Here is a 24,374-nt window from a genome sequence, read left to right as displayed (position 1 = left end):
GGTCTAGGAGCTTAATGCGTTAAGTTACGATCTCCGTGTGTCTTTTCCAAAGAAGAATACAGCAATCTGAAGATGTCAGTGTCTCCTGCAGCGATGGATCGTGGACCAGGCTGTAAACTGGGCTGCTGAAATGGACAAACCAAACAAAGGATCAATCCTAGCAAATAAGATCCAAGAGGGCAGGGACGACAGGACTAGTAATACTGCTAGCTGAGTAAATGTTATTAAACCTATATATATCTTCCAGCTTTTAAACGTCAAGACGCAGGATATACAAGGCATACTGGGCTTCATGCTCAACTGTGTGCACTTTGTCTTGTAAAAGAATAAATCTTGGGATATGTTAGGTTATGCAGTCATATTGTTCGTTGTACTACATCACTCACTGTACCACAGTGGTCCAAGTCCCAAATTTGAAGGGTTAATGAACTTGTATTTATTAATGCATGTAGATGTATGTTCAGGGTAGGCCCTCAGCCGTTTAAGAGTTCAGTCCCAGACAGGACATTTTATTAAAGTGTTTTTAAAAGTTTCTAATACCTTAGTGCTAAACAAGTTGAGGAACGTGGATCAAATTGTAAAGTCCTTGTTTAGGCCAACTCAGTTTAGCCTCAGTATTTCTGCTAAGAAGCTTTAGGATTTGGCCCTTAAGAAATGGATAGACTCTGCACAGGTTCATACAAAATCCATGGCATTGCAGCAAGCATGGAAAAGATAACATCAGCCATCAGGAAAAATCAGCCAAGTTTTAATTTTAGAAGCCAATTCTGCTGTCACATTAGAACATCTGAAGACTACATGCTCTCGTGCATCTGAAAGCAGCACAGCCAAAAGCTTGAGTCAATGTGTTTAACACAAACAGCATGCTCTCCGCTTTATTTCCAGAAAAGACACAAGGGTTCTGTCAGGCAAAGTATGGCAGGACTGTGAAAACACTACTGTTAGGTTATCGGTATGTTCGAGGCCATAATGGGTTCCTTTTTGCACTTTGGGGGCCAAATCTCCAGACTCTTTACTCAAAATTTGCCTACTGCTTCAGAAGCCACCAGAATCTTTCCCATTTGTAATGCCACAGGCAAACTCCTTGTCCATGAATACAAGTGAGCTGCAGAGCTGTCGTTAAAGTTTCTGCAGTTATTTCATGTGTATGGAAGATGTAAATTCCCTCTGCCAGTTGGCATGTGAAATCTTGGGGCTTGGTTGACAGAGCGTTTGAGGGAAGATTTTGGATGCCATGCTGACAGAGGGACTCCTTCGCTCAGGTACTCTGCCAGCCAAGCCCCCGGGGCATGCTGTGTGTGCTTCTAAATGGCATTTTTGATTGATGCCTTCAGCTGACTCACTGTTGGCCAGGCAGAGGAATTGGGTAAAAGCAAAGACTAGTTAATATAAATGAAATATTGATGACAGGGGCTCCTTAATAACATTACAGTGTACATCTGCAAGCACGGTTTTCCAGTTAGCCGGGGTTTCTTAGCAGGTACAACAAGGAACTCCTGAAATGCTGTGATTCACTTGCAAAGCCAAATGCTATGGTAGAGGGACCCCGCTATTATTCTGCTTTGTTATATATCAATATATTTAATGACTTGTAGCTGGTTTTCTTGACGCTGTTTTCACTTCCTTTTTTTGGATCACATTTTGTCCTTAAATCCCTTGCTTCCACATACTTCCACTGCTGCTTACTGTATTGTTGTAACCATAAATAATTACTGATATTGTTGAGTAGTGTTTCTGCTGCCTGCCTATTCTCCAGGGTACGAATTGAGTGATTGGCAAAAACCTCAATCACAGAGTCCCTACTTCCCACTGCATTGGAATGTAAGATCTTTCGCCATTTATCCTTCAATCCTGAATGCTGACCTGAACAGGGAAGATCAATATAAAGTATTAATTTGCCAGGGAGTCAAGGCACATCCCTCATCTTGCTTTTTGCATTGATCAGGATTGTGATTCTCATTGCAGGACTTGTAGCTGAGACAAATGTGTCCTTGGCTGATGTTGTGAAATTAGCACCGGAGCCTAGATTGGCTGTTACACCAACCACCGGGGCTGAGGAGGTGAGCAAGCTTGGAAATGTCATTTTCCTTTTCATTTCCTGTCTGCTTCAAAATGTCGTTAACTAATTTTTTTCTAATACAATAGATTAATTTAAGAATTATTTTTTTGCACAGTTCTTATTGTAAAGATTGATTTCATTCTGGGAGATGCCTAGTGTTGTAACGATGTAGTAATCTGCGTGATCGCTCCATCCAGGTCTGAGATGTGTTTTCCTAACTGGGTGCGATCAGGGAGCAGAATCTGCTCCTTAAGGGACAGAAAAAGTTATAAAATAGGTAGACTTTAGATACAGGTCAGGTTGTAATGGATAATAATTGACAAAACAGTCTTTACTTGCTTGCAGCAAGCAGCATTGAAAAAAGCATGGTGGTGGAAAACATCAGAAAAATCCTTCCAGTCTGAAAGAGAGGACAGCAATTCTGTGTCTTCGCTTGTCGCTTGAAGTTGGAACAGCTAATAGCGTGCTAGCCGGGAGGATTCAGTAGTCACAGGTCTTCTTGGGACCTTGCCCACCCTGTGAATTTCAGCATATCTGAAGGTGAAGCTTGTGCTTCAGAGATAAAGCAAAACAGTCACTGTTGCTAACAGCACAGTTCTTGCCCATATCCCTGCCAAGGAAGGAATTGCAGTCTCGGGCCCTCCAGTGCAACCCCGTACCTCTCACTACTGAGTGCCAAAGGCCTTAGTTTACAACAGCTTCTGAAATACAAAGCCAGATAGTAAATTAACAGTAGGATATAGCAAGATTCCTAGAGAATTCAAGTTTAAATTAGAAAGAGTAAGTCTACCTCCATCTTCAGCTGTGTAGAAACTTTTTAAATCAAGACAGCCTTACACTCTTCATTTATGAGATTTGGCTGTGCCCTAACTACAGGCAACAAGGTTTTAAAGCTTTTATTTAAACTGGGAAATTAATGATCTGCCAAAGGTACTAACTCCCAGCTACATGTGTAGTGGAGCACCAGATATCATCATGAGTAATAATAGAAATGATCATGCTGCATTGTGCCTGCCAGCATATTATTTAATTATTAACTGAGATGAAGGAGCTCAGTAATCGAATAGAAGTCCCCTTCAGAAATATTAAGACATTGAATAATTTAAACTTGATTGATCTGATCTCATTTACTCGACCTTCCCCCCTCATTTTGAAAGATAAAATAATTAACAGCAGTGGCCTGTGCCGCATGTGTTGCAGCTGAAGGCTCCTGCAGGGGCTTCGGGAGCAGCTCCCTGGTGTCTGGTTCAGCCTCCTGTTGCTGCCTTGTTTCCCCCCAAAACGCTCTCTGCTGAAAAGCTGACAGGCTGCCTTTGGTGGAGGTGGAGAGTGCTCAGAGACCTGCTTTTGACCCCCCAGTGCTGCTTCAGCTAGAAAGCTCAAGGGCAGGGAATACAGCTGTCACTCACAGAGGCCTTGCAAGAGCAGCAAGCACCTTGTGCCCCTGCAGGGGCCAGGCTAACCTAGCTGGAAGGATCAGTGGGGAATTCATTTACCTCTTTCTATTTTACTGTCTGCATAAAATGGCCTGGAAGCTAAAAGAGTTAATTATCTCCCTCTCGATACTTTTCTTCTCCTTTTCCACTTGGTTAAACCTGGCTCTCATAGCACATCTTTTTATTGGTTTTAAATGATGTACAGCAGTGAATTATTGCCCCAATGGATACGAGTGAATGATAGAGAAGGTAGTGACCAAACAGCATGCAAAGGAATAACCATGCCTCTGCTTTAGCTTTGCTTGCCAGCTTCCTTCCATTAAAAGTAGCTTCTTGCAATTACGTATTCCACACCATTTTTTTCCTTCCTGTCTTACAATTTTACAGTTGATGGTGGATTCCCTGGCTAGTTTCATGGCTGTGAAACTGCAGAAAGCCAGAGGGCCTGTCAGTAATAGTGTGTTAGCATGAACAGTGCAGTAAAAATTCATAATGTGATGAGTCAGTTTGATTCTGTTTCTTACAGAGCTGCATCTCCCTGTCCCTCCGATTTAATTCTGTTGAGTTTAGAGGCTTTCACTTAAATGACGGTTCTTTTTATAAACTTCAAAGTCATCCTGAGGTTAGGTTCTGTCTCGCTGAGGAGCTCTTCTGAAAGAGTCTGGCTAACCAATGTGAAATTGCCTGGACCACTTCCCTACATTTTCTGGACAGCTACAGTTAAATCAGTGCGGAGAAAAAACAGTCATAACACAGCAATCTGGTCTGGTTTTTGTCCTTTCTTCCTGGTGGAGGTTGGAGGCAACATGTGCTACATCCTTGGAAGGAGGAAAACCTCCTATAGACAGAGGTCAAATGCGACAGTTTGATGTGGCTGCTTCTTTGGTGCCAAGGCTTATCCATGCAGTAGGACTTTTCAGGAACCAAAAACGCAAAAAGTGTTTCTTTGATTGCCAAAGGATTGTTTGTAATAATGAAAGTGATTTCTTTTGAAGGGAGGGGCAGGACACACAAAACAATTCTTCCAGTTCAGTTAAGCTGATGAGCAGGTAAAATAAAGTCACGAGATGAGACGTAGAGAGCTTGTGATGTGTGGTGAGATAGTAGTGGAAACCGAGGTCCCATAAGTTGCAACTTGTCTGGCAAAAATGTCACTTTTTCCTGTGGAAAAGACTATTCCAAAGAGGATAAATTCCTCTTTGTGGCTGACCCTAAGCCTCTTAGCTGAACACGATTTCACAGAATATTTGTAGAGTGTGGGGGCTCACCACCTTGAGCTTATTTATAATTCTGTAGATACCCAAACAGGTCATAAAGAATTCTGGTGGTAATCACTGTGCCAATAATCCTTGGTCATGACTCAACCAGGCTAGCTGAAGTCAGCTATCTGTGGGTTAACCTGATGAATTTCCTTCCCTATTTTCAGAACAACAAAAATTAGTCATCTCACGTCTTTGGAGCTGTCTCATCCCCCAAGGAAAAAGATTAATCAGAACCCACTAAGCACGACAGAAATAACCAGGAGATTCTAGAGCAATAAATATATATTAAAAGACCAAAAGAATGCATTATTATGGCATTAGAATTCAGCTCTATTTCGGTAATCTATTCAAATGGAGTTGTTTAGCTTGTTGGTTAATTAACAAAAAAGCATGAGAGGGGAACATGGTTATCTGGAGTTGATTGCTTGTGTTTATACAAACCATGTCCCTATGACATAGCATCAGATTTATTGTAATACTGTGTAGGGCTTTGTAGGGGGAAGGCATGGTGCAGTTCACTACCTCTGGATATGTATTTTTTGATTGCATTATCGACTGTACTGAGATGTATTATTTTACAAAAATTCAAGGAGGAAAAATGTGGGAAAATGTGGACCTAACAGGTTTTCTTGACTTTGGTGAACTGCCTTGTAAGCATGTGTATTTATGGAAGTGACCCTGTTACCCAGGAAAGTTATAATGACCTATTTATTGATTTGAAATAACGATATTTTTTGTTGAGTTAGATTTTGGAGGGGGATGGTTATTTTCCAGGATTGGTGTAGGTTGGTAATTTAGTGCAAAGTAGGTAATAATAATACAGCTATGGAAATATGATAATAGGTATCGATGGAAGTTTGATTAAAGTGATTTGTGAAGCCAGTAAATTTTTTAACCTGTTAAACTGATTCAGATATGCTTATAGAATGAATATATGAAGTAGATAAAGAGACTGGGGTGTGGTTCCTTGGAGTCGTCTTCGGGGTATTTCTAGACACTGTCATATCCATTCTGCTTTAAGCATATTCGTTCTGTGTTAAAAAAGGTGAACAACTGCCATGATTTTAAAAATAAAATATCTGTCTCTCTTGATTTTTTTAAGCAATTCTCTGATGCTGAAGTAATTTGAACGTGGTTTAAAGAAAAAAAAGGAACCTATCAAAAGTAGCAAGTGTTTGCAAGGGACTGATTGATTTTAATCTATTCAGGGTAGATTAAATGTTCTTGGGTAGATTAAAATTAGATAATCATCAGCATCATCTTTATAATTTGTAAATTTTGAATTGCTCCAATCATTGGCTAACACAGCATTGCCGGAGACAGAAGGATCCGTGAGGATTGTCACTTGTAATAATTTGTAGCTGGTTTTGCTTGTAGAGGGACAAAGTCCCATTTTTCTAGACGTTGCATGAGGAAATATTAACAGCCGTATTAAGTTTATAGGCTAGTACTATGGTGAGATAAAATACGAGGATGACATACTTGATTTGGACTAGAGAGCAAGGTACATTTATTTGAACATATTTTCCAGGAAAGGCAGGTCAAGTTTTTCCTCTGTTATACAATGTAATATGTATCATTACCATTTTCTTATTTATTTGTGGGATTGTCGGAGTGTGGCCAAGTTGTCCCAGGAGTGAAGTTTAGGGTTTGTAAATGAAGCCATCGGAGTATTGCTAATGTTGCAGAGTAGGCTATAGAGATAAGCAGGAGAAAAGGCCATAATATAGCAAGGACAATTAAATTATGGACAATAATAAGGTTCATGTTGTGATACATGTAATTACTTTTGTTAAATATCATGCTCTGATATATTAGGTTTGAAGCTATGACAGAGAGGGAATTTATGTACTTGAGTTTTTATGCATCATTGAGAGTTCTTTATTCCCTTTGGACCTCAATGAGAAAAATAAATCTATATAATTGCCTCAGGAAAAAGGGTCCTGGAATCGCTTAGGAGGAGTTGCCTGAGGTTTCGCAGAGGCAGTTCAGTCGTGGCAGATGTGGAGATGCATCTTTCACAAATGTAGCTGGCTGCGTGGTCAGGCCAGGTTCTCAGCTGATGCTTTGGCATTTCTTGCGTGTACTTCATGGGAGCAGTGCTGCTTCGGCCCCAAACTTCATCTGCTGTAAGGTTGGCATGAAAAGCACAGCTTATGAAAAGCTTGAAGCACTGCTGCCCTTACCAGCCACGAGGTATTGCAGCCAAATTCTCTAATGAAGAGGAATTTAAAACTTTGTGTTAGCCCTTTGAACTGTGCTGCTGTTTTTTTCTTTTTTTTTTTTTTGTTCCTCTAACCCCAATTGAAAATAAATAGAGTACAAGAAATGGTCTTGAATTTAGTTGTTGTTTGCATTTTTTCAGGTGGTACACAATGCAACATTCATTTACACTAATGGCTGGGAAGGTTATTGCCAATGCCTGAATTTTGTCAATTAGCAGGCTAAGTGCTTAAGTCCAATAAACAGGAAAAGGAACTGTTATCAGTAAACGTGGTTGTTCATTTATTTTGACACATTTTAATTTAGAGTGATGTATTAACAATAATGCTTCCCAGCCTTCCAGTGAATGTGCGGTTGTATATTTTGTAAAAGCACTGCTGGGTAAGTAATAAGGAGCCTCCTTTCTTAGCAGCTGAGCATACTTGCCAATGCATCTCTGTGGTGCTGAAACCTTGTTGAGAAACACCGAGGGTTTTCCAAATTTATAGAACAGCAAAGTAAGAAATAGCGAAGCTTGACTATAAATGCTTCAGTGAATAAAAGAGCTGGTTTTGTCTGGTATGCTGATATTCCTGGTATAGCTGTAGTTGCCTGCTCAATATTTTGTTTACTGTGATGTGCACATTTAGCAGAAATGGGAGCAACAATATTATTCGGGAACATGAAAAGAATATGTGTATGTACTTCAATGAACACCGAAGGTCCCCGTGTAGTCAGTTAAAAACGGCATCCTGAGTCATGTGGCATTTAATAATAGTATTGGTTTTATTTGCTAACTCCGTAATCTGCATAAACCTCCACGGGCCTCAACATCACTGTCCTGTAGAGAAGAGGAGCTGGCGCACGTGCATGTTAAATGACTTGCCCGAGGCCACTGAGTTAGCCTGTTGCACAGGAAAGAGGGAGTAGATTTCTCTATTTTAATCTAAATTTAATCTATTTTAATCTTAAATTTAAGGCATTGTAAGACTCTGGTGTAATCACTGTGAGATGGAGGTCATGGCTAGAGAACAGTGCTTGCTTCCTTGCTGTATGTGCTTCTTCTCTTCTTCCCCGTGATGTACTTCATCTGTTGAAGAAATGTACTTTACCTGCTGCGACATCATGTTGGTGAAAGGGAGAAGTTGATCAAAACAGGCTCCTGCTGCAGAACGTGTCTATTAGGTCTCTCTCACCTGCCCTAGAGGAAGGTGGAAGTGGGACTGAAGCAGTGCCTCCAGGTTTCACTCAGCAGACTGACACAACCCTTTAGGAAGAGGGAAGCAAGAACTGCATTATATAACTGGCTCACAAGAACAAAACACTCCAGTTCTTTATTTCTTAGATGAGAAAATTCTGCAAACACTTCATGTTTCTTTTCTTTCATCTGAGAAAATGACTGGTGCAGATACTGAGGCCAGTGCAGGACTGTGAACAAAACTCTGCAAGAACAGCACTGTCTTCTCCTACAGCCTCACAGTTTGCACTCAAAACATCTCCCTCCTGAATTTTTCATGCACATACAGTTGTTGGTTGTGGCTCTTATGTGGAAGAGGATAACATGCCCTTAAATGCTGGATCTCACTTATTGATGAGAGCAGTAATTCAGTTTACTGGGTATGATTCATTGTGGCTCTGTAACCTCTCTGATCCCGGAGCCAGGAGCGAGACTGTCCTGATTATGTATAGCATCAGTGCAGAGGGCTTGTAGACTAGACTGACGGCCCATAGGATTCAGTGCAGCAGGGATATGACCTTATGGCATCCTCCTAAGGACTGCTCGAGCTTGTACCAGACCCTACACCGGCTCCTGGCTGTCCCTTCTTTATGCTAAGGCCAGTGAATGAGGGAAGCTGTCCTGGCGTGGCATGTCAAATTACATTTTTATTAGACAGTTAAAACTAGACATAGGAGATAATGAAGCGGTTTATTTAGCAGATCTGGAAGCATCATAGTTTTAGGTTGGAGCCTACAGTAGGGCTAGGCTTTATTTGGGATTTCTGCTATGTAACCTGGTCATGTACAAGCAGCTCATCTTCTAAGATATGTCCTGTGATGAATTTGAAACAGAAGAAAGAAAAAAAAAAAAAGGGAAAAAAAAAGGGGGGGAGATGAGTGAAGCAAATCCCAGCATGGATCTTGCCCATATCCAAAAGCCCAAGACATGATTCAGTGTGGGGTTTTGAATGTTTGATTCTTGATTGTACTTTTCATAGATGGAACAATTCTGGATCTAAAAGTTCCTGGTGGATTCCAGCTAAAGAAATAGGAGAAAGCTACTCGTATGCTCGGTGTGGTTGTGGAAAGGAGCTGGGTCTTCGTTTGTGCCCTGGGATTGCAGGGCAAGGAGCCAGGCCATGAGCACATTGTAGATGGGGAGGACTGTGGTGTTGGAAGGCGTGAGGGAGAGGAGAAGCTAAAGGAGATAAGAGAGTACAAGAGGGATGGGAGAGGGAGTGGGAAGTGTACTTTAGAAAGCCCCAGTCAGCACATTGGCCAGGGAGGACCTTTTTGCAGTGGTATTTCAGTGTGCTAGGGGGTGGCGGCGTGCCTATTAGCAAGGCAGAGGAGGAGGGGACAGAGGCAGCGATCCGTCCCGAGGGAGGGAGGCAAGGACAGAGTTCTGCCTGGGTGGTCAGGACAGCTATAACTGGGGGGGCACACCAGGCTCGGAGAGGTGACTTTATCAGAGCTGCTTCCTCTGGAATCAATGACTTCTGCTTATAGCAAGAACGCAATCACAATAAGAACAACCTGCATGTGTCATAAAATTAGGCTATAAAGGAGATGGTAAAAGGGACGGTGACATTTGAAGAAGGAAGATGCTGCAGCGTTTTCTTTGGTACATTGGGGGAAAAAAACTTGAAACCTTCAGGTGCCTATGAAGATGCTACATTTCTCAGGTCTGAAGATATTTTTAACTGCAGTGTGATTTAAAAATCTGATTTTTCAAATTAGACATATTTGTTTCTTTTTCTTTTTTAGCTCTATCGTCCACTTCTGAAAAGATATGCAGAGCTTGAGCAGAAGGTGATCTACAACCCAACCTCTTCTTGTCCTGCAAAATAATAAGCAAACAAAATTTATACGTTGGCTGCAGTGGACTCCCAAGGAGATCAAAAGAGATTTGCTCAGAATTTACTGGAGTTGTTTAAATCATTTTTTCCTCATTGTAGATGAATAATTTTTAAGTGGCTGAGTTGGAGTGTGTTGATGGAAAAGGTTACATTGTGATCGAAACCCTAATTAAAAAAAAATCTTATTGTTCTGTGTGTGTGACTTCAGTTTTTCTTGAGTGCTTTTCAGATGGTGTTTGCTGTTTTGGAATAGCTGGCTGACCAAGTCACGTCCATTGTGTATACGAATCACTCCACCCATCTCCATCAGCTTTGATTCCATGTGTTCAGTGTGCTAGACTCTCTACGTACCCATCTAGTACAGTATCTAAATTCCACAACCTCTTCCACCTGCATAATTTATCTATGTTTACATCTTTGCCCACATAATACCAACAGAAAGCTGAAGCATACTTCTTCCCGTTTTTCTTCAGTACGTAGGGGATGTGTTCTGTGAAGGCTGATTAAAGCTTTTGACCGCTCCCTGGGATCCTCAGAAAAGGGGAATTTTTGTTACCTGACACTATGGAAAGTCTGCTGTGTGATGGAACATGATGTGACTGGGTTTTAGAAATTGGAAATCGCAGAGGCATTTGTAGACACATTGAATTTGCCCTGTGTGATGCCCACATAGCTGCACAAAGTTTTATCTGACAATAGTTTTGAAAAGATGAAAATAAGGGTCGGATGTGAAAAGATTTAGATGCTTTCTTTCTGTTTCATAAAGAGTCAGTTTCATCTGCATAACTGTTTGCAGTTATGCTGTTTTCCTTTCCTCCTTCAGGTGTCATGGCCATGTTCTTTGTTTCATGCTGAGTGTGTGTTGAAGAAACAGTGCAGGAAAGTCACTTATTTATTTTTTTTTTTAATACCACCAGTATGCCATTTTTCTTTCTTGGAAGTGCTGAGCAGAATGCTGAGCTGTCTTTCTCTGATGCTACTCTTCCACTTCAAATGTTTCAGTCCAGATTAAGTAGATGCTAGCTGAGGAAAATCTCAGAGAAAATACAGATCTTTCTACAGAGATGCGTGGAAGTCACAGAATTCGAGTGAACATCCTAAATCACCCTCTGCAAGTGGGAACACTTTATTGCACCATTGTACAGTGCCAATATTTTTCCCTTAGGATAAAATTTCTTCTGGGAATAAAGTAGGCTTGTTTTAATGTAAATGACTGAAGTCTTTCTTCTGTTCTTGCAGAAGTTGTAAAGTGCCTAGGGAGCAAGGCAGGGAATTGTAGGGAGGAGAAGATCTCTTTATTGAGTATTTGCTGGAGATGGGTGACTCAGATTTGTGTTCTTCACCTTACAGTGGGGTAGGAGCACTCACCTTGTCCCTGCCGCATCTCTGTGGTGGGAGTGGGAACCCTTTGCAATGACTCACCTCGTGAGGGGAGGGGGAATGAGCATGTTCCTCCTTTGCTCTCCCTTTTATCTATGAGTATGAGCATTGTGAGTATGAACTGCCTTTTTTGTTCGTAACTGAATAATTGTAACTTCGCTTGATATTAGCAAGATTACTCAGCAGGGTCAAGAATTACATTTCCGAGTTTCTAAAGCAGGTTTCTTTTAAGCAATTGCTTTAAAAGGTGGCATTATAAATACACATTTATCTCTTTTATGTGCTTATTATTCTGAGTCCCAAGGTACAGTGCTAAAACATGTAATACTTCTTACAAGCCTCCTTCAGCAGTTGCTCTGTCATTGAGAAAGACTGTGGAAAGGCACCAAGGAATTTGTTAATGCGAGTTAAGTGATGCCTACTAGTTTGTTATCATTAATCATTAGCTGGTTACTAATTGATAGAGGTGGGTTTCTGAGGTGTTTTAGGTTTGTCTGGTTTTGCTCACAGTTTGAGTAGCTCAGCTGGCTTACCAGAGTGAGAAGACTGATGCCTCGTACAGCTTTGTGGCTTTGCCAGTGAAATAAGAGATTCTGTTCCTTGCTTAGCTGAAGAAAGTAAGCAAGCTCACGTCTCCCAGCTCATAGCACAGTACTACTAGGCACAAGGACGTGTTTTTTTTTGGTAGTCAGAGCATCTCTAGATTATTAGCAGTACTGTTAGTGGGGTATTGCTTAGGTGGTTTAGCTACTTTCAGGGCCTGAGCTCTTCTCTGTGTTCAAGGCTGTATTGCAGCCACATATGTCCATTCCCAGCCACAGTAAGTCATGCTGGGCAGGGCTGGGGCTCTCTGATGTGTCCTGTGTCAGCATTAAAATGGTTTCCTCAGGGTAACTGATGCACTGTGTGCTTGCTGCAGGAGTCTCTGTGAAAAGACTCGGATGCAAGACTCTGAAAGACCAGAAGCTGAGCACCACTGAATTATAGTATTGCTGTGGTGATGGGTTTATTAGGGCTGGCCACTGAGGAACAGTGTCTGGAGTATAAGAATTTATATTCTTATTTTAGACAACCTCTTTTTTTAGAATTTATTTTAGACAACCTCTTTTTTTTCTCTTTTTCTAGCTCACCAAAGTTGCACATGTTCACTGACTAGTGTCAGATAGAATAAGACTCAATAAATCTCCCCCTAGAAAAGTCCTTTGAAAAGATGCAGCTGTAAGAATTCACGGAATCACAGAATTGTAGGGGTTGGAAGGGACCTCCAGAGATCATCGGGTCCAGCCCCCCTGGCAAAGCAGGTTCCCTAGAGCAGGTTGCTCAGGTAGGCGTCCAGATGGCCCTTGAATATCTCCAGAGAAGGAGACTCCACAACCTCCCTGGGCAGCCTGTTCAAGAGAACTCATAAACGGTTTGAAACAGAATGAGGCAAGAGAACTCATAAATGGTTTGAAAGAGATTTATAGCAGCATGACTGAAAAGGAGGAGAAGAAAGAATTACACATGACACCTCCTAGTACAAAAAAGAAAGAGCTCTACATGAAAGGATCGGTTGGCAGATTGAAAACAAACAGAAGAATGTCCTTCTTCACACTTCATGCAGCTGAGCTGTCGGTCTGGCTGCAGACATGGCAGATGCCAAAAAGGGCCACAGTGAAAAAAACACCCAAAGCTGCACAGTGAAGAAGTCCTCAGGGGCCGCAGTGAAGAAAACACCCAAAGCTGCACGATGAAGAAGTCCTCAAGGGCCAAAGTGAAGAGAATACAAATAGCTGCATGATGAAAAACTCCTCAGGGCCTGGAATGAGAGAAAAACACCAAAAGTTAAAAGATGAAGCACTTGTCAGGGGCAACAAGGTGAAAACAACACCAAAAGCTGCATGATGAAGCTCTCCTCAGAGAAACCATGGTGAGGAGAACCCCAAAAGCTGGATGGTGCAGAACTCCTCAGGGCCGCTGTGAAGAAAATGCCAAACGCTGCACGATGAGGAACTCCTCAGTAGCCGAAGTGAAGAGAACCCCAAAAGTTGAATGGTGAAGAACTCCTCAGGGCCATAGTGAAGAAAACACCAAAAGCTGCACGCAGAAGCACTCCTCAGGGGCCACAAGGAGAAAAGACGAAAAGCTCCACGAAGAATTAATCCTCAAGTGCCATAGTGAAGAAAACACAAAGAGCTGAATGATGAAGCCCTCTTCAGGGGAAACGTGGTTTGGGAAAAACCCCAAAAACCTGGAAGATGCAGAACTCCACAGGGCCGCAGTGAAGAAAACACCCAAAGCTGCACGATGAAGCACTCCTCAGGGTCAACGTGGTGAAGAGAACCCCAAAAGCTGGACAATGTAGAACTCCTCAAGGGCTGCAGTGAAGAAAATACCAAACGCTGCTCGACAAAGCAAACCTAAGGGGCTGAAGTGAAGAGAACCCCAAAAGATCGATGATGAAGAACTCCTCAGGGCCGTAGTGAAGACAACACCAAAAGCTGCACACAGAAGCACTCCTCAGGGCAACAAGGAGAAGAAAAAACAAAAAGCTCCACGAAGAATTACTCCTCAAGTGCCATAGTGAAGAAAACACGAAGAGCTGAATGCTGAAGCCCTCTTCAGGGGAAACGTGGTGTGGGGAAAACCCCCATAAGGTGAACGATGAAGAACTCCTCAGGGCCGTAGTGAAGAAAACACCAAAGCTGCCCAACAAAGCATTCCTCAGAGGCTGCAGTGAAGAAACACCAAAAGCTGGACGATGAAGCTCTCCTCAGGGAAAACGTGGTGAAGAGATCCCCAAAAGTTGCATGATGAAGAACTCCTCATGGGCCGCAATGAAGAAAACACCAAAAGCTGCACACAGAAGCACTCCTCAGGGCCTGGAACGAGAAAGAAAAAACACCAAATGTTGGAAGGTGAAGCACTTCTCAGGGGCAACAAGGTGAAAACAACACCAAAAGCTGCATGATGAAGCTTTCCTCAGGGAAACCATGGTGAGGAGAACCCCAGAAGCTGGACGGTGCAGAACTCCTCAGGGCCGTAAAGAAGAAAACACCCAAAGCAGCACGATGAACTCCTCAGGGCCGTAGTGAAGAAAACACCAAAATCTGCATGATGACGCACTCCTCAGGGTCCCAAAGTGAAGAGAACCCCAAAAGCTGCACGATGAAGAACTCAGGGTCAACGTGGGGAAGAGAAACCCAAAAGCTGGACAATGCAGAACTCCCCAAGGGCCGCAGTGAAGAAAATGCCAAACGCTGCTCAACAAAGCAAACCTAAGGGGCCGAAGTGAAGAGAACCCCAAAAGATCAATGATGAAGAACTCCTCAGGGCCATAGTGAAGAAAACACCAAAAGCTGCACACAGAAGCACTCCTCAGGGCAACAAGGAGAAGAAAAACCAAAAAGCTTCACGAAGAATTACTCCTCAAGTGCCATAGTGAAGAAAACACGAAGAGCTAAGTGATGAAGCCCTCTTCAGGGGAAACGTGGTGTGGGGAAAATCCCCAAAAGCTGCACGATGAAGAACTCCTCAGGGCTGTAGTGAAGAAAACACCAAAAGCTGCATGATGAACTCCTTTGGGTAAACGTGGTAAAGAGAACTCCAAAACCTGGACGATGCAGAACTCCACAGGGCTGCAGTGAAGAAAATTCCCAAAGCTGCATGATGAAGAACTCCTCAGGGTAAATGTCATGAAGAGAACCCCAAAAGCTGCACAATAAAGAACTCCTCAGGGCCATAGTGAAAAAACACCAAAAGCTGCATGCAGAAGCACTCCTCAGGGCCTGGATGAGAAAAAAAACAACACACCAAATGTTGGAAGATGAAGCACTTTTCAGGGGCAACAAGGTGAAAACATCACCAAAAGCTGCATGATGAAGCTCTCCTCAGGGAAACCATGGTGAGGAGAACACCAAAAGCTGGACAGTGCAGAACTCCTCAGGGTCGCAGTGATGAAAACACCAAAAGCTGCATGATGATGCACTCCTCAGGGTCCCAAAGTGAAGAGAACCCCAAAAGCTGCACGATGAAGAACTCCTCAGGGACCACAAGGTGAAGAAAACACGAAAAGCTCCACGAAAAATGACTCCTCAAGTGCCACAGTAAAAAAAAAAAAAAAAAAAAAAAACACATGAAAAGCAGAATGATGAAGCACTCCTTGGGGGAAACGTGGTGTGGAGAACCCCAAAAGCTGCATGGTGAAGACGTCCTCAGGGAAACACAGTGAAGGAAAAACAAAAAGCTGCCCCCAGAAGCACTCCTCAGGGGCCACAAGCAGCCCACCGGCCGCGCCTCGCCTGTGCGTTGCCATCACTGGAGTGCTGCATCCCCAGCACACCCAGCACCATGTCACCCACCCTGCCCTGTGACACCACTGCTCCCTCACAGTCAGGCGCCGCCGCATTGGCCGCCTGCCTTGGCGCCTCTGGGTGCAGCCAATAGCGAGGCCGCTTGCGCTTGTTGCTAGGCAGCATGGAGCTGTGGCACCCGGTGGGCGCCAGGAGGCTGCAGGGCGGTGCTGGCCTCCCAGAGCTGAGGCCTCCCTGACACCACCTCCAGCTCTGCCTCGCCTTGCCCCCCGGCCCTCCAAGAGCCAGGTTTTTACGATAGGAACACACAAACTGCTCCAGCGAGGTGGCAGAGGCATGGTGTAGGGCACACTGACGTTGCCGATCAATAAAACCCTCTGAGCTCAGCCAGTCAGCCAGTTCCCAGCCTACCTTACTGTCCACTCCTCTATCCCACACTTTCTCAGCTGTGGTAGCAGGATGTCCTGGGAGACAGTATCAAAAGCCTTGCTGTTCAAGATAGATGACATCCACTGCTCTCACCCCATCTACCCAGCTGGTAATGCCATCATAGAAGGCTATGAGTTTGGTCGAACACGATTTTCCCTTGGTGAAGACTTCTACCACTGTTTTCTTTTTGTCTTTCCTAGAAATGCACATTAGCCTGTCAAGGAACCACAGGTTTCTTCCTCTCATGTGCACATGCCTGTAAAGGAGCCCACAGTGATGGAAGACTCTGCACTGTAGTTTCAAAAATCAAGTTTTTTTTTTTTTTTTTTCATTTTGCCAGCTTGTCTACCTCATGTTGTTCTGGCTGGCTGGAGTAAAGAGGTTACCCAGTTAATTAACATCTTAGTGAGCACAAATCTAAAGGCAATGTATTCTACCTCAACATATTTCGTGGATTGATGCCCTCCCTCCATCTCAAGGGACCTTCAAGGTTAGCAACAAGGGACCTTGCTGTTCTTCAAGGTTAGCCACAAGGTATCCCCACATGGTCTAGAGCAAAGGCTAGCTTCTGTGTTTAAAGACCTCCTGAGGTATTCCCAGTCCAGATTAATCTGCTGGAACTTGTATGGAAGATTGATCTCACCTCCTGGACAAAAAAAACACAAAAGAAAAACTTGATAGCCACAAGGAAGTTTTTCGGTGCTGTCTGATCCGCGGCTCCCACCTGGCAGGAGCAGAGCCCCTTTAGGTTGCAGGTGGGTCGTGGAGTTACATGGAAAAATCCGAGCAGCTTCCGTAGCTCGATGGCCCTGTGCCCTCGTCAGTCAGTCAGAGCTGCAGAGGATTCGCCCACAAGCTCTTGGTGTACCGTGACCCAGAGACACTTTTCTTGGCAGCCTGGAGTCTTTAAAGTCTTTTGTGATGCAACTGGAAACAAACAGGGAAAGATGCTTGGGTTTTCTTAAGGGATCGGTCTGAGAGAGCTGGAGCTCTGATTGAATAAGTGATGTGCTGAAAAAGTCCACGCTCTATTGGTGCTTTAATAAGTAATTGAACTGAGTAGCGCCGTGTGTGATCCCGGTGGGACCTTTTTGTTTTTCAGCTTTCTTTTCCTTTGGAGTCGTGGCTACCACCACAGATCACAGAGCAGCACAGTGTATCTAAAGCTGCAAAAAGTCAAAGCAGAATTTCTTTTATCCGCATTTCTCTTGCTGTCATCCCCAGACTTCTGTGTGCAGCTTAGAGGGTGGGGAAGAAAAGCATAGTTGTTTTAGAGAACTAAACTCTCTGCTTTTGGTGCATGTCATGAATACATGTCCAAGCTGTAACCGCTTTCTACCTGAAAGCTGCTAGTTCTGATTTTTTCTTTTCCTCAGCTGCTGATGTTTTTCATGTAACCTTCAGGATTTGGATTTTAGATCTCAACCCTTGGATAAATTGGGTTGAAATTGGGAAATGGTTAAAAATATGGCTAGGGATGATGAGCAGCTGGGTGAATATTCCCTCCGATAGCAGGGGATCACTGTCCCATGAGTGTTTCCTTACAAAGCTTCACTAGAGGTGACTGTAGTCCTAATCCTGCATGACTTGAACTTTTAGTACAGTGAAGTTTTAGTACAATTCACACGTGAATTGGGCATAAAATCATATCTGCACCAAAGGATCTTATTCCTTTGTTCCTTTGGTGCAGGTCAAAATTGCAATGTGATGTGCCAGGCAAAAGAATTTGGGATGATTTTTTTTGATAACCAGCTTCTTTCTGAGTATGTCTCTGAAGTGTGCTAATATGACATCTTCAGCATGGATATTCAGAGCAGCTACAGCTCCTGCTCACCCTCTGTGCTTTGATTGCAGCCTAGGTCAAATCTCTTTGGTTAGCCTCTTCACGTGGTTTAGCTTTCAGTCATCAAAGCTTATACTACAAGAATATAAGATTTTTAGACTTTTTTTTCCACACAACCCTTTTTTTCCTCATTCCTTCAGCAGCAGATATGATCTTTTCTTGTACACGGTTTGCCTGTACCGCTGTTTCCACTTCTGAGGGATGCTAAGAACTTCTCTTACATGGTACTTTCCTGACTGAGCTTGTCTCCTGCTGAAAGTCAACCCAACACTCTTCACTTGGTTTTCTGCTCTTGGTTTTATGAGATTAGATGATCTTGGTTGCCTCAGTTCTCAATAATTCAATCTATCCCTTAGAACAACTGGGGATATTATTAAATGCATGCAGCGTTTCTTGCTCTGAGACCTTTGGATGACAGAAATTTGTGCTATGTTTTTTGTTAAGATGCTGCTACAAACTCTGCTTTTATTGGGTAAATTGTGTCTTAGTCCTATGGGATGCATCTCTCTGGTTGTCCTTTCCCTCTTAGCATCTGATCAGACAGAGGTCTTTGGTTATGTTTGGAGTGGGATTTGTCTGACCAGATATAGGAGACATCTGTCTCCTATGATAGGGGCTCTCTTTGTAATCAAAGAAGAGGGTGACAAGGGAAAGGAGTTCTTGACTGCTGCTCTTCTTATCTTACAGCTGATGTCTACAAGAGATCAGGTGAATTGTCTCGTGAGTGAGCCCTCCCTCTCCGCTGGCAGGGGGAGTAGAAAGGCAGTTTTGTGGAGAAAGGGCAGAAAAAGCCAGTTTTTCAGGTTGTGTCAAAACTCTTGAAGACTTGATTGAAAGCTGCTCTCAGCTTTGGAGGCAAGAGTTGTCCCCAGTTGCCGTTGTACAGCGAGAAAGTTTTCTTGTTCCAGGACTGCTCTGTTTTTACTGTCAAATCCATGAGATTGACCTCCCCAGCTCCCTTCAGGCAGCCCTCTTTGTACACCTGCATGGAGATATCCAATGGACGTGGGCTGGGAGCTTTGTTACGTTTCTGCTTTTTGTCCTTTTGTTGCATGCCCTTGCTCGTGTTTATCCCTTCAAGCTGGACTCTTTCAGGCATTTGTATTATGCCTGCAAGCTCAGTACTCTGGTACAGTAAAAGACAGCTCCCTTAAGACTTAGACAAGCATTACAGAGGAAAACAAAGGTCTGTTCAACTTGCTGTTGGGAGACAATATTTACTCTCTGACTGACATGTATGCACTACCCTCCTGAAACCTCAGCTCTGTTCCAGTACCGGTGTGTCGGAAGATGGCATTCTCCTTGAAAATAGCCTGAGCCACGTTGCATAAAAGAAGGGCTTAGAGAAACAGGGCAGAAACGGAGCTGCTTCTTAGCTGAGGACTTTCATCTTAAAATAAAACACATTAGAGAAAACAAATATGGAGCAAAGGATTCTCACACAACTTTGATGTCACAGCTTATGTCTCCTGAGAGCATCTCTTTGCACTGCTGCCATAAGTTGTTAGTCTAGGACGGGACATTCTCCTGTCACTCCCGATAACGTTTCTTTGTTAGATTCCTGCCCTAAATGACTCAACCTGAGGACAGTTGCTTATTGCAAAAAGACCCTTTTGATCAAGAAAGATACTGTTGAAAGGCAACAATACGTTTCCCTAATTTCAATTTCTCAGCTTAATTATTCTGGTGCCTGCCATTGTTGTCCCTTAGAAGAAATGCCTACTTAAGCAGAGGGAGAAAGAAGGCATTGAATGTAGCTAATCCAATACATGATTTAGTCAGTTCATGTGGATGAATAAGCAAATAAACTGCATTTCAAGACTTCCTTTGGCGTGAAAGCATTTTTCTTTCGCACAGTGACTCTTGGCTCAGAAGATATGTCCGTGGTGTTTTATTTGATTCTATTTCACCGTGTTTGCAGTGTGGCAAACTCTCCCAAATGCCTTTCTGCAAAGTCTCCTTTTGCTGTTTGCCCAGTGAATGTAGATTTTTGACTTTGATCTGTACTGTGTGCAGTTTTGGCATGCTTCATAGTTAAACAACTGTTGCTAACAGCTTCCCCTGCCTGTCAGTAGTCACTCCTATCATTCATGGGCTTTCCATAGCAAAAAAGAAGAGCCACCGTTGGGACAAGTGCTCACAGTACAGGCCAGGAGGAACGTCAAAAAACTCTTTCTCTTCTTTCCTGGCCTAGAAACATTGCTGCAACTCAGGGGACAGGCACTGTTGGATTGTCCAGAGCATGAGTATTTTGGAGTAGGGGGTGGATGCCCGTGTGCTGATGGCGAGCCAGATTGTCTAGATGAGAAATCACTGAGGTGAGACTGGCCAGGTAATTTGTATCAAGTTCTGTGTTTTATATACCAAGTTCAGCATTTTGTAATTTACGCTCTGAGTCTTTAAATGAAGAAGTAAATTAAATTTCTCAGATGAGTGAGAATGCTGTGTTTGGAGGGGGAGGGATTTGGGAATTGCTCGGGGAGGGGACCCCTCCTCTGCCCTGATGCGTCTTGCTGTGTTTCTCTACAGTGCTCCAGGCTCCCAGGGGACATGGACATGGCTCCCTCCCTGAATTTCCTCCAGCCTGAAAACTGGGAATTGGGGTTAAACACGCCAGGCAGAGGTAGCATCAGAGCTCCCAGTGATGGGGTAGCACCTCAAGGCTGTTGTCCAAAAGGCTGAATGCCCCACAGCCACTGCTTTCAGTGTACTTGGGGCTGGCCATGGAGTTGGGGTGTCTCCAGGGCCTTGTGTTGGACTGGGAGCTCAGACTTCAGCGGTGACAAAGGAAGTGAAAGATTTCGACATACTTTTTTCTTTTTCTTTTTTTCTCCACATGGTGACTAGAATATAGAGTGTGAACTGGCCATGAAGGTTAAGTGTTGTCCTTGAGCTCAGCTGGGCGCCTTTCCAGTTGAGGTAGGAGCATTGCCTTGTGCAAGGCACTGGTGGGACCCCATCGGGGAAGGCATTTGCAAATCGATTCTCTTGTGTTCAAGACAGAATTTAAACTGGAACAAGTGAGGAAGAGGGCTGATGTGTTGATCAGGGGAAGAGAAATGCTGTCCTAGCAGAGGAGACTAAAAGCTTGGCTTGCTTAACCTACCAAGTGGAAGCTGAGAGGTAATACCATCGCGCAGCATAAATCCTTCAGACTGGGGGTAAAGAGCAGGAGAAGAGCTGTTCAAGCCAAAGGACAGTGCTGGCACACAAGCAAACCACATGCACTGGGAATAAATTTGGACTGGAAGTGAGGAGCGAGGCGAGGGGAAGGTGCTGGAGGACCTCCCGTACCCTGAGCGTGGTGCCAGCAGCACGGAGCCGCGTGCTTGCAGCATGACGCGTGGCAAGGCTGTAGCACCGTGTCAGCAATCCCGTGCTCCTGCAGAAACCTGCATTAGCCTTGGACCAGAAGTGACCTTGGGAGAAACTGCTGTTTGCCGTGTGGGCAGAGCGGGGTTTCACGCTACACCTCTTTTTGAATTTCCTCTTGACTGCGTGAGACTTGTGGGAAGGAAGGAGCACGGAATGGGCAGATAAATTGAAAGGTTCCAACTCTGCTTTGTAACAGTGGGGCACATAACAGCCCTGTTTGCTATCAGCTTGCTGGGTTAGTCCTCTGCAAGCAAGAGGAATTTACCCCGTGGCAATCTTTCTTCACTAGAACCCTGCAAAAGGAAGTGAGGTTTAATTAGCATTTTAAAGTGGACAGCCTTGAAGTTAATGATATTCAATAAAGAAAAATTGTTTTAACCTTATTTGCACTTTTCAATTTACTTATTAGAGGCCATCTGTTATATTTTAAGCAAGAGCACTGGGAGCTAAACTCTCAGATTGTCAAATGAGGCTAAGCAGAAGGGAAAGAACAGGCTGCTTTAAATGAGCAATTAGGCTGTTGGTTTTTTTTCTTTTTCCAATTTCTCACTTTTGTGTCAAAAAGCAAATGGTCACCATTTCAAGCAACAGTTCAGTTGCTATAATGACATCTGTTTTTACAGGTGCTCATCAGTCCTGGAGAATGTCACTTGTCCTCAGAGCTCAGATATCGTCCAACATGGATGAAATTAGAGAAGCCAGAAGCAAGTTGAAACTGATGATGAGGAATGTGAGGGGAAAGAATAAGGTTTTCTATAGGTAAATCATCAGAAAAAGGAAAACCAGAAAATATATTGATCTGCTGCTGACTGGGTTGGCCAACCTAGTCAGAAAGAGCATGGAAAAGGCTTTGCTTTTGTCTTTACTGGCAAGATGTGCTGCTAAGCCTCTTTAGGTCCAGTGGCAGATTTTGGGGAAGATGGGCATTACCTATAGGGTAGGAGGATCAATTTAGGGGCTAGTGAAGTAAAATGGGCACACATGGGTGTGTGGGATCAGACAGAGATGTGTCTGAGTGTGCTGAGGAAGCTGGTAGATGTCACTGTGAGGATGCTTCTATCATCTCTGAAAGGTTGTGGTGACCGTGGAAGGTCCCTAGGGACTGGTGAGAGGCCAATGTAAGGCTCATCCTCAAAAAGAGTGAGGGCAATCCAAGGGAACTGCAAGCAGGTCAGCTCCACCTGTCTCCAGGAAGGTGACAGAGCAAATCTTCCTGGGAGCCATTTCCAGGCATGTGAAGGACGAGAAGACACCGCAGAGTGCAGGGACCACATCTCCATTGACTATCAAGGCAATTTGACTCCTAGGCTTGTTTTAAACTTGAGCTGATTCCCACCATACCTCTGAGGAGGTTCTTGTGGTATGCCTGAGCAAAACAAGAGCCTTTGGCAGGGCAAAAGCCAAACCTTGGCCTGCCAGGTCTCATGAGACTAACTCAAATTCTGGGCCTCACAGCAACCATTGTGGAGGGTTGGGAAAGGAAAGAGGTCTTCTCCAAGGTCTTCTCCAAGTCTACTCAAAATATGGGAGTCAGTACAGATGGTGCTGTGCATCTGGATTTGGCAAGGTAAATTCACGTATGGACGTGAGCAGTCCCGCTGGGATTAGTTTAGGACAGAATCCTGGTCTGTGTGGGATTTGGCTGCAGTGTCTGTAATTTTACCCATCCCAAAGCGGGGTGGAATAATCCCTTCTGTAAACGAATGCAAAATGGGATCAATGCCACGGGCTGATAACCTGTTCCACAGTGGCAGCGACTTAAACTGCTACAGCAGGAAGCCCTTCGACCTCTGCATCAAAAAGGCCGATCCCACAAATGTTTGAAAAAATGTAGATTTTTAACTTCACTCCTGTGGTTTGTTGCACTAAAGTTAGGCTGAAATCAACTTCTTTATGTGAGGTCTTGGGAGTTCCCCAGATTTGTTAGGAGCTGAACCCATCAGCTTCTGTTGACTTCAAGCTTGCTCTGCACTCAGCTGTTTCTGTCCTCTGTGGGTACAGTTACAGAAGGGAAGAGAAATGATCCAAACAGAAGAAACAGGGCAGAAATGTAAACTAGATCACGTTGATTCACAACAGCACTTGATCATTACAAAGAAAACCCATACTAAACCAAGCCAACTGTGAAGTATCTGCACCAGTGAAATCCATCTGCCAACGATGTTACTGTAAAAAGTAGCCATGGGTACTGTTAGTTTGCCGTAAATGCAAAAGCTGAATGTGCATGCAATAAAATAGCTTTATAAAATCTTGCTTTTGTGTCTGTCCAAGCTTAAAATGCTATTTCGGGTTTAGATCTATAGAGAGAGAGAAAAAAAAAAAAAAAAAGACCAACACATCTTGAGGTGACTTTTGTTTTAAGGCTGTTTTAAATTTATAACTGAGCTGGCTAAAATGCTTTTCATCAAAGTACAAAAGTTTCATGCTGTAATTAATGGCAAGTGATATCTAACGCAATAAAACACCATCATTTCAGTGTTCTTACAAGACTATTTATGACTGGGTATTGAAACTGATAATGATTCTGCCATTTGTCCTCATAATTTATTATTCCAAGGAGAGGCAAGTGGTGGTAAGGGTTCACGATCCGTTTTATGGAAAGAGTGCTGAATTCAGCTTTTTATGGGTGTAAATGACAATGTTTGGTGCTCGGTGGAAAGCCTGCATGTGACAGCAAGTGCAGACCCCACTGAGGGGTCGAGATGGGGAGCGTTAATGCTCTTTCCTAGAGAGGGGAAGCCCTTGGCCGTGTGATCCCATTGCAGGTAGCATTACTGGGACCAGTACAGCCACTGGGTTGTTGTCGCAGCAGGATCCTTTGGAAGACCAGGGCGGGATTTTTCCGGAAGCCTCCCACCTGGTTTCTGAGCGAGCTGATCTCACAACGTATTGCTCTAGGCAGCCAAAGCTGAATTCACTATAAACAACCTGACCCAAAGCCCATTGAACGTAATGGAAAGAATTACTGGCCTTGGCAAGCCTTGTGTCAGGCTGAAACAAAAGCTCGGCTCCAGAGGAG

The 24,374-nt window shown here is 43.7% G+C and overlaps 1 protein-coding gene and 2 long non-coding RNA genes across 10 annotated transcripts in view; 2 read left to right on the top strand and 1 right to left on the bottom strand.

The window, feature by feature from the left end:
• The window catches only part of XYLB (xylulokinase), an 82,813-nt gene extending 72,590 nt beyond the window's left edge, over window positions 1-10,223 (top strand). For 5 of the 6 annotated variants that reach the window (XM_040548125.1, XM_040548126.1, XM_040548123.1 and 2 more), the window contains 2 exons: window positions 1,966-2,060; window positions 9,945-10,223. In XM_040548125.1, the coding sequence (XP_040404059.1) occupies window positions 1,966-2,060; window positions 9,945-10,028 (179 nt within the window). In that variant the 3' untranslated portion in view covers window positions 10,029-10,223. Of the gene's footprint in view, window positions 1-1,965; window positions 2,061-9,734; window positions 9,912-9,944 lie in introns of those variants that run through there. The other variant, XM_040548130.1, reaches the window with a different exon arrangement.
• A 2,710-nt stretch (window positions 10,224-12,933) lies between these two features.
• Window positions 12,934-16,149, bottom strand: LOC121065345. Of its 3 annotated transcripts, none has more exons than XR_005817000.1 (2): window positions 15,658-16,149; window positions 12,934-14,277 (listed from the first exon to the last, which is right to left on the bottom strand). It is a non-coding gene; the product is annotated as an uncharacterized LOC121065345 (long non-coding RNA). The 3 variants fall into 3 exon arrangements; XR_005817001.1 differs by lacking the exon at window positions 15,658-16,149 and adding an exon at window positions 15,446-15,651; XR_005817002.1 differs by lacking the exon at window positions 15,658-16,149 and adding an exon at window positions 14,454-14,463.
• On the top strand, window positions 14,600-15,634 carry LOC121065346. Its single transcript, XR_005817003.1, has 2 exons — window positions 14,600-14,636; window positions 14,737-15,634. It is a non-coding gene; the product is annotated as an uncharacterized LOC121065346 (long non-coding RNA).
• Window positions 16,150-24,374: the final 8,225 nt, after the last annotated feature.

This window comes from Cygnus olor, chromosome 2 (assembly GCF_009769625.2).
Source record: "Cygnus olor isolate bCygOlo1 chromosome 2, bCygOlo1.pri.v2, whole genome shotgun sequence".
NCBI classification, from domain to species: domain Eukaryota; kingdom Metazoa; phylum Chordata; class Aves; order Anseriformes; family Anatidae; genus Cygnus; species Cygnus olor.
Note: the sequence above shows the minus strand (reverse complement) of the source record. Positions and strands in the feature narration are given on the sequence as shown.